This window comes from Pomacea canaliculata, linkage group LG2, assembly GCF_003073045.1.
Source record: "Pomacea canaliculata isolate SZHN2017 linkage group LG2, ASM307304v1, whole genome shotgun sequence".
NCBI classification, from domain to species: domain Eukaryota; kingdom Metazoa; phylum Mollusca; class Gastropoda; order Architaenioglossa; family Ampullariidae; genus Pomacea; species Pomacea canaliculata.
The window spans coordinates 26,325,462-26,335,136 of record NC_037591.1 but is presented as its reverse complement, the minus strand read 5'-3'; the positions used below and the strand labels follow the sequence as shown (position 1 = coordinate 26,335,136).

Below are 9,675 nucleotides of genomic sequence, written 5' to 3'. Positions count from 1 at the left end.
CGCCTGGGCGGGCGAAAGTACATCGATCTGACCTGCTCAGATGCACGGCACGCACCTTACCAGCTCATTGACGTGAATCCTGTGCATGTCTGTGTTCTTATGCAGGGCTTCTGCTTACTCAAAAAATTGCGTACAGTACGCATTAAAAGTTCGGAGGACCCCTTCAATTTTCGTCAATGGGGTCCCATTCACGAAGAACAGGGACTCCTTAAAAATCTGAATCCCTGGGACCCCAAGATGGTCAACATATTCAACAACGAAAAAACCCCAAATTAATGGCCACGCTTTAAGATCTCTATTAGTCCAAATATTCTGCATTGTTTGCGCAGAGTTTGATTAACTGCGAGGCACAGATGCGGAACAGAACTAGTTGGACTAATATGATCTTTCCTAAACGCTTGAGGCTTAATAGTTTGTGGGGATTTTTCCAATCTGAGCAGCCTGGAACTGCAGCGAGCATGCAACTGCAGTACATTGATTAGTACAAGCATGTCGAGTTCAGATGGACAGAGGACAGCAATCCTCGAGAGAAAGAGAGAATCGAAAAATACGTTCAGCAACATCCCTCGAGGGCTCTCGCGGTTGGCAGCCATTTCTTGTGTTACTGTGCCCCCAGCGCTCTGTCAAAAAGATTCAGGCCTCTTTTTTGCAAGAGGAGAACCCTAAAGTTCTGCCTGACTGGAGCCCAAGAGTACAAAGATGCCCTAAAACATTTCTTCTGTGCCTGCATTTATTCTGGAGAACACCCATCTAGCGAAACCATATCAGGCAGAAACAGAAAATATTTTTATTTGTGATTTGGAGAAAATCAAATTGCAATCGACAAGACGGCGTCGTATTTTTTATTATTCATGGTAATTATAATTTCATAATTTTTTAACCAACTTTTAGATAGTGATGGGTATTTAAGTAATAAGTTTGAAATTATTTCGTCTCAAAATCCTTGAGACCAATTGCTGTCCTTAAGTAAATAAATAAAAAAGCTGGTAGTAGTGAAATTAAGTAAATAAAAAAGCAAAGTAATGTAATTAGATAACCTTAAAATGTACTTACACTCGAAGTCAAACATACTACAAAATGACTATAAATAAGCAAATACTACATTGATGATTGATGATGATTGATGATGATCCTATAAATGTTAACAAAGCATTTTGTGATAAAGTTGTAATTCCAAGACAAGCAAATTGAGATTCAAGAATAGATTAAGAATCAAAGGTTATGGGGAGGGAGCGGAAGGAGGAGTAACCTGACAGAAGGGTCCCGACTGACTACACACAGCGTTTTCAGTCACCATCCCTCACTCCTTCATCAGCCAACATGCTTAGCATTTCATTTTCGTAAATAATATGTTATATTTACAAACACTGTACATGAAATGTATTCAATAGTCAGAATAAAGAACTGGCAATAAAAATCAATATTCACACAAACAACAGTCAATGAGTTTCATATTAGATGTAATTATGTAATTCCATTGCTCTTAATAACAAATAAAGTTTCTTGCGTGTTTCTGGAATAAAGTGTATTGATTGCTGGTGAACGACGACATACAGACTTCGTTCTTTAACTAGTAGAGAGAGATATATATTTAGCAGTATAAGTCTTAAGTAACGAAGCTTGAGTAGAATTAAAATAAACAAGAGCTGACAATGTGTTTTGAGCGAGTGCGACATTGTGTACATATGTACTCGCGAGTCTTATTATCATATTAAATCTTTAGGCCTAATTAGAGCTTCTCACAAAGCTTATAGGAAAACAACGCTGAGTTTCTGAATATTATATTAATAATACATACATTTATCTATCGCTAGCATTAACAGTACAACGTTGCACTGTTCCGACTTGATGAGGTCACCGAGTGGTTACACGACTCAAAAAAAAAAAAAAAAAAAAAAAAGAAAGAAATCTAATGAAGCGTAGTAAAATTTGAAACATGATTATGACTAAGCGCAATGTGGTTTGAAATTACAAAAGCAGAGAAGAATTGTATTTTATTGGTTTTAAAGATGCCATCGATTGATGGCCAGTTTTTATTTTCAGGAATAATTTTGAAAGAAGGAAGTCAGAACATATTCTCATGTATGTATACATGCCGACCGAAAAAACACAACAATAGAAACCAAAAATATATCAATAGGCATAAAGATACACACAGGTAGTCATCAATCTAGTCTGAAGAAATAATGTCATGATAAAATAAAGTGAACGAGAGAAGTCTACAAGACTCTGACATTACGAACGTCATCTGAAAAAAAAAAAAAAAAAAAAAAAAAAGAAAAAGAAAAGGTGGGAAATAGACTGAATTAAGAGCACTTTCTTTTGACCTCTGTGTCTTCTATATCAACGTTCTGTTGTAATAACAAAGTAATCCACCATCACTGTCGCAAGATCCGGTTTAAGGATTTAATAACGAACATCACGCTGCTTGAAAAACTTTGTCAAGTAAAAAAGTGTCAACATTAAAGTTTGACATCTGCTGTCATGGTGAAAAATTAAGCTTTTCATTATTGAGCAAGTGCAATTGACAGAATTTCCTGATGAAAAATCAGCTCTGTCACGTCACATTGTGCTGCAGCCAATAAGAAATCTTCTCATAATTTCGCTTCATCCAGTCGATGTTCGCTCTGAAAAATATTGGTACGGAGATAAGTAAAAGCTCCGATTACAAAGCACAAAACAATTGAAAGAAATGTTGTTTACACTTCTGTAGCAATTTATAGTTCGTAATTTTAGAAAATGTGTGGTTTAAGATTGTACGGACTATAGAAGTTATTCTTTTTGCCTTCAGAAGGGACAAGTAGGCCACCACAATGCCAACAACAGATATTCGTTAGACAGCAACCGAAAAAATTGAGACCCTAGAAAAATGGATAAAGAAAAGTAAAAAAGACACTATAGTGCATTTGTTACTCGTCATTTTTGCCAAGAGTGAACTCCCTTCTTCTTACCTGATCAGTGCAAGAGCGTTTCCCGTTGCCTTGGATGCCGTTTTTAGTGGTTTCTCGTGAAACAGACGCTCAAGCTGAACAATCGGACGACTATGTTATGGCATGCTGTTATTTACACTAAACATGATCCAATATGACACTAAAGCATGTACCAATTTCACAGTACATATTCAAAGTTAAGCTAAAATATGGTGAAATGGAACAATATTTTATACGTAGCAGATAACAAACCGCTGTTATATATTAATTGCCTCGCCAAATTTTTTACTTGTTTCGAGAAAAACTAAAATCTTACATAAATCAAAAACAGAAAGAACTATGACAAGGAAGTTCAATATATCTTTAAATATCTTTAAATGCGGCATCCAAGAATAATTGTGCTGGTGTAATTCGCTTTTAGTGGTTTTTTCAAGTTTACACCTTCTCACTCAGAATGTCTCTGTTAAACTTCATATAACTTCCCACGTAGACAGGTTGATGTCTTACCTGTCTTAGCTGAAAGTCCGTATTGACATAAGTTGTCACCTCCTGAATGACCTCGCGCATCATGAAAGCGTCTTCGCTAAACCTATAAACAATAAAGTCGACAAAATTATTTCACCAGGTGATCTTAATAAGCTCTCCAACTTTTTGTTTACATTGTATCACCGACTAAGGTTTACGTCGTATTCTGGCAGGATAGTTTCGTTTCCTTTCACTAATAGTAATTATAATGAATTCAAGAAGCTATTGTTTCCCTTAACATAAAACGTCCTCGCAAGAAAACAAAAAAAAAAAAAAACAGAAAAATATATGGAACTGTTTTCGCTCAGCAATCCATCACCAACATGTAGCATCGTTTTGTCTTTAAAGGCAAGCAAACTGACTGCCATCGCCAACGGCAAAGTCAAGACAATTTCTTTGTACTATACATCTTGCGACCATCCTTCATGTCTTCTGCATGGTCTTCTGTTACGCTAGTATTCATGTTTATAAGGTGCAAACAAACAGCCTATTCCACACTTGCTATTCGCCTAAGTAGCAGGTTGTGGAAGAGTCCAGTCCATACTTGCTGTTCATTTCGTCCCAGTGACTCATGAGGAAGTCTAACGACACCATCCGCGCCAGAGGAGTCTTAGTGAAGTAGGCCATCACTACACGCACGTCCTGCATCTTTATCTTCTCGGGATCAAATATCCACTTGACATAGCTGTAAATAAAAAATAGAAGGTGGCATGCTGTAAGCTATTCACTTGACTGATATAGCTGTCAGAAAACATCAACTTGATATAGCAGTAAATAAAAAACATCCACTTCAAGTAGTTAAAAATTAAGACCCAACTGACATCTCTGTCACACAGAATAAATCTGACGTACCTGTCAAAGATACATTTAATATAGCTGTAATTAAAGATCCATTGACATATAAATAAAGAAGCTGGCATGCGGGCAGCCGGATGGGCGTTGTTTGCTTGTCTACCGTTTTCAATCAGCCCATGCAAAACTCCACCGTGTATCCGATCCTCGCGACATTGGCAGAAGCATTTCCGACGGGAAGGTCGTAGTATAATTATGTTTGATTTGTGTACACTGCTCAAGAATGCTTATTTTTTACGTTCTAAGATCATGCCGGTGGCTCTGCAGAAATTTCCACAACGTTGTAAATGAAACGATGCCTAGGTGTGTGTGTAGTGGAGGGATGAAATTATTTTCCTTTGTTAAAACCAATCGACTATTCTCCTCTCTCCTGACTCCTTCCTTTGATATGTTTGATGTTTCCCTAGGATGGGAAATGGAACGTCCCACGGTACACCGCTTTATCTCCCCTTTACTCCCTATTACCCTTTCCTCCCTCTCATTTCCATCTCCTCCATCAACGCTTTGCAGTCCTGACTGCGCTGTCAATATCAGCAAGTGGAAATGGCACATCAAGAGTGCAGCAAGTGCAAGAGCACGTGTTTCGCTGTTTCGTTACTCTATGCCCACGCATGTCTGCTGCTCAATAAGCTGCAAGTGGAAGATGAAAATGGATCATTAAATCCTAATAAAATTAACCGAACGACGCTGAATACCCCGTCCAGTCTGTGAATAAAGGATAAGCAAAAGAACAACTTAATTTGTAACTTTAAGAAACATGATACATCTGTAATAATAAAGAATACCAAACAAAGTTAGAGAACAGCGAGAGGGCACGACAAGAAATGAATGATGGATGTGGCTGTGGTGGTGGTGGTAGGAGGTTACCAAGATTTTCACTCACCGCCAAAGAAGAAATGACTTTTGCGTCTGTGCGAGCGCCTCCATCATCATCTCTCGCTCAGACGCCACGGTTGTGGACTGAGTCTTGTTCCAAACGAAATCCCATTCCTTTACACCCCCTTCACGCACTCCCACCGAATACACGGACAGCGAAAGGTCAGGCGGTGGCCTACAACGACATCACATTGATGCCCGTCAGAACGTGAGCACACACACGCAGAAAATATGCACGCACACATGCATACATATAATGCACGCGCATATAACCGAACGTAAGGTTTGGGTTGTCGTTACTTAAGAAACAAGTCAATGACACACGTCAAACAAAAGTCGTACCACTATAAGTCACAGCTATCATCATGAACAAATGTGCAAAACAAAACACAACGAGAGAGCTCTTTCACCATATGCTGTATGATATGTAAGAGCAGATGATGTAGGTGATACGTATCAATTATGACTACCTGTTTCCAAACTCCATCCATTCCTGGAAAAAGGTTTTTGCGTAAGTGACAGCCTTCTCCAGTCCCACGTCACAAGCGATGGAGAGTATGATGCGCTTGACGTACCTGAAAGACTTTGTATTTTAAAGATGATGTGGAAAGAAGGATTTTTTTTAGACAATATATCTTTTTGTAACAGTATATTCGGCAAAGTCCGTGTCATTCGCACGAGTATTTTATATATAACCAAGAGCGGGCGAGCGAATATGTGTGTGTGAGAGAGATAGAGATTTCTTCTGGCGATGTAAAAATAAGGGAACTATCTGATTAAGAGAAAATCGAGTACAGTTTACGTAATCAGTGGTCCGTTAGCGAAATGTTAAAGTGTTTGTGTCCTCAGTTCACTTTGCCCGCGGCACTCTTTTACAGGCTCGATAAAGCCTTAACGTCAAAAAAAAAAAAAAAAAAAAAAAAAAAAAAAAAAAAAAAAATACAAATCTCAACCACTACCCACTTCTCAATGTATGACGCTTGCGAATGTCATTGCCGTCAGCTACAAGTCTGCTCAGTCACGAAAGTCCGACATACAGGAGGCAACATGTTTTACTTTATTATGTCGCTATACTAGTCATTCACACAATTTCCCCCAGAGTATATCATGGAATCCCTCCCACAGAGGAGGTAGCTTCTGTAAATTCGTGTCAGTTCCTGCTGTGAAAAAGAAGTCACGATCTCTAAAGAAAGGAAGACCAATATATCCTTGAGGAAGGAGTTTACCCTATTCAACAACTTACTGTTCTGACAAAGAGCCCTGTGATGACGCTATCACCTTGTCGAAGACAGGTTCCACCAGTCGACGCAGATATCGCTGAAGGGTCAGATGGTCAGTTCAAATTAGAAAAACATTAAACATTTAATTCGAAAATAATATACGTGTTTACTGTAGATATTTAATTACTTCAATTATAAAAAAGAAGCATTGATACTAACAACACTTTATTTGCCTTTTATTTCATATCGACGTCCATGAACCTGCACCTGCCAAACGCCAAGAAATAAAGCACAAAGACTGAATACCTCAAGATGAACGTATGCTTCTTGTGCCGCTAGCATGCCTCGAAGAAACTCCATGGCATCCAGAAAGGCGCGCCATGGCACGTAACTCATCTCATTTTTCAAGTATCGTGTCAAGTTGAGCGTGACATCGTAATCGAGAAGGTTGGCCCTAGGAGTGCAAGTCGAAAGGACAAGGTAGATAAAAGCAGCGTTACACTCTAGACATTAATTTTTAACAGCTGTTAGGTAGGGGGTTTCACAAAGTTACTTTCCATGAGGCTACGTTATAAGCATGCATTTTTATATCAATACTGCTATTATTATTATTAATTTTTTTAATATGACCTACCATGATGAAAGGAACGTGTTTAAACCTTTTAAGGGTAGCGAATAAAATACGCCTCTTATTTGTCTAGGGTTAGGGATAAATAAGCATTCAGAAGGAAGAATGCAGAATGAAAATGCTTTATACCTGGAAAAGGCAAAAGCGTCACCTATGAGGCCGGCTCGACTTGCTTCTGGAAAGATCTGAAACAAATTACCCCTGAAACGTTTGGTATGGTTTAAATTGAAAGATTAAGAAAGGAAATTCCTGAATGACTGATGTGTATTAAAAGCTACCTTTGTTTGTTTTTTTTTGTAAGAAATAATGTACTATAAGTATTCAGGTTTCGTGATTTGTTTTCTGTGCTTGTTGCACCAAAGAAACCAAGGAAGGCTTACACTGTGGTTTCTCAGCAGTTGGTCTGCAAGTTTTTCCCACATTGGTATTTCATATAAGACCCTGAAGAAGCCAGTGTACTCGTAATTTCCTAGTAACCACCCTCCGGAGTCTTTAGGTATCTTTGCTGAAAGCAAAAGGAGATAGAATCTGTTTATGAAGAAACATTGAATCGACAAACTGAAGAGAATGAATGAAAAAAATTAGTATCTATCATTAGCAATGTACTACGCGTTCTTGAAAAGACTATTGAAGATCTTTCCCAAAGTAAGAGTAGAAGGTATTAATTCCCTTACCTGAGTCCATGTTCAGCCACGTCATTTTGACGTTCGCTGGACTGTTTTCCGTAACATACGTAAATGGAATGTACCATTTGTACCTGTAAATAAAACAACGTAGTTCTTAATTTATTTAATAAATTCTTCACTTACAAAGAAAAAAAAAACCCTTAACAAGCCAAGTGTGGCGTTTACGTGAAAGTGAACTAGCAATGAGGCAACACTGTCGAAACCATTCTTGCGAACTGTATTAACAATCAAGCCACATTAAAGAAATACTGACCATTTAGTAACTATTTTAAAAAAGTATTTCTCAGTTCTGTGCTGACACAATGAAATCATCATCATCGCCGTCGACGTCGTCACCATTGTCGTTATCGTCTATTATGTTTGCTTAATTTACAGCACATACCCATACGGAGTCTCACTGTCGTTGTGTAGTGAGCTGTTGTCGTGAAGCAGGAAGCGTGACTGCTGCAAGAGGTAGTAGTTGCCTTCGTCCTTGACCATCACCAAGGGATACCCCATCTGCCGTGTCCACGTACCCATGATGCGCTCCACATTAAACGTTCCATTCACTGCCTACATTCGTAAAATATTTTCTTCATATTTTTCCGCATTTGTCAGGTATTGGCAAAACATTTTACAGACACGAGTCAAACAAGGGCGAAGACCTGCAGTAGTTTTGTTGTAAGACTGCTGCAGAATTTCCCTATGACCAAAGTTTCTGACATCATTTTCGTTAACAGTTTTTAATGAAAGTGATTTACATTAAAGTATGAAATAGTTTTTAACATATTTGTTTCATTCTTTGGCAATATCATTGCATCTATTTTATTTCCCTGATATTTATTTAACCCTGGAAAGTTGGTCGTATTACAGTTATCATAATATGAGCCACAATTTTAAGAAAGCAGAAAAACATTCGGTGTCTCTTCGGAAAAGCTGTTGTTAAGGGCTCTGTGTGATAGTCTCTCGCAAAACCTCTCTAGATACTGGACCTGCCGCCACTGCCTTGAAAATACTAAAGAGCTTTGCACATTACCTACCTCCGTAAAAGTCTGCCATAACTCGTCCATCGCAGCGTTCTTGAACTTGTACCTCCTCACGTACATCTATTACACGAAGAACGGCATTTTAAGCATTTAATAAAACGCATGGTTAGCGTAATCCGATAGATCCACACTGATCAATAATTTCGGGGATAATATGAAAGATATGCTACGTCTTTTTTTTTACCACTAACCCACTCAATAATGTTTAGTTTACCATTGTTACTTAAAAATAATATATTAGATGTAAATTATAATATATAGTCGTTTACCAAACAATGTTGTCTACAAAGACGAGCAAAAGAAAGTTATTCTCAGGGTTCGCTAGCAGGTTTGAGGAAGGCGGCTCTCCGCAATTTTTGTATTTTCATTAGTTTGTTGTGTTTTAGGTGCCCGTTGTGTAAGCAGGTGCTTATTTAGTTGCGTCGTTACTGTGCAGAACTGTTTGACTTTTGTTTTCTTCTGCGACTTTTGGATCTTCCATCGACTGCAGGTCTTTTTTTATTTTTTTGCATAAAGGTTTCTTCGGAACATCTTGAAGATCCCACAGTCAGTTCTTTGTTTTAAACACTTTTATTCAGTTTTCTATGCTTTCTGATTGCATCGATACCAGCAGTCTTCTGGCGATTTCAGCTCCGTTGACAGGAGTGTCTACTGATCTATTCTGAGTTCCAGTAGCTGGTCACATTCATAGATTCAAAAGGCTAAAGACAGACAAAAGTTGTGTCAGACAAAATCAGTAACAAAGCGTACTGGTTAACACGCCATCACTGTTTTAGTCTTCATTCATTCTTCTTTAACTGTGACCCTCCTCCTCCTTCTCCTCTTCCTCCTCCTTATCATCATCCTCTATAGCACCGGCCGGACCCGGAACAAGCCGGCCTGCCAATGGCGCTGACGCTCTAGTACCACTCGTCGAAGGAACACGATGAGCCA

General features: G+C 38.5%; 1 protein-coding gene across 1 annotated transcript in view; it reads right to left on the bottom strand.

Annotated features, from left to right (window-relative positions):
• Nucleotides 1–243: 243 nt before the first annotated feature.
• The window catches only part of LOC112558029 (glutamyl aminopeptidase-like), a 41,078-nt gene continuing 31,646 nt past the window's right edge, over nucleotides 244–9,675 (bottom strand). Inside the window, 13 exon segments of the mRNA XM_025228216.1 lie at nucleotides 244–2,627; nucleotides 2,952–3,025; nucleotides 3,438–3,519; nucleotides 4,000–4,140; nucleotides 5,191–5,358; nucleotides 5,654–5,758; nucleotides 6,427–6,500; nucleotides 6,710–6,857; nucleotides 7,161–7,216; nucleotides 7,412–7,536; nucleotides 7,706–7,788; nucleotides 8,100–8,269; nucleotides 8,737–8,802. Coding sequence (XP_025084001.1) covers nucleotides 2,558–2,627; nucleotides 2,952–3,025; nucleotides 3,438–3,519; nucleotides 4,000–4,140; nucleotides 5,191–5,358; nucleotides 5,654–5,758; nucleotides 6,427–6,500; nucleotides 6,710–6,857; nucleotides 7,161–7,216; nucleotides 7,412–7,536; nucleotides 7,706–7,788; nucleotides 8,100–8,269; nucleotides 8,737–8,802 — 1,362 coding nt within the window. The 3' untranslated portion in view covers nucleotides 244–2,557.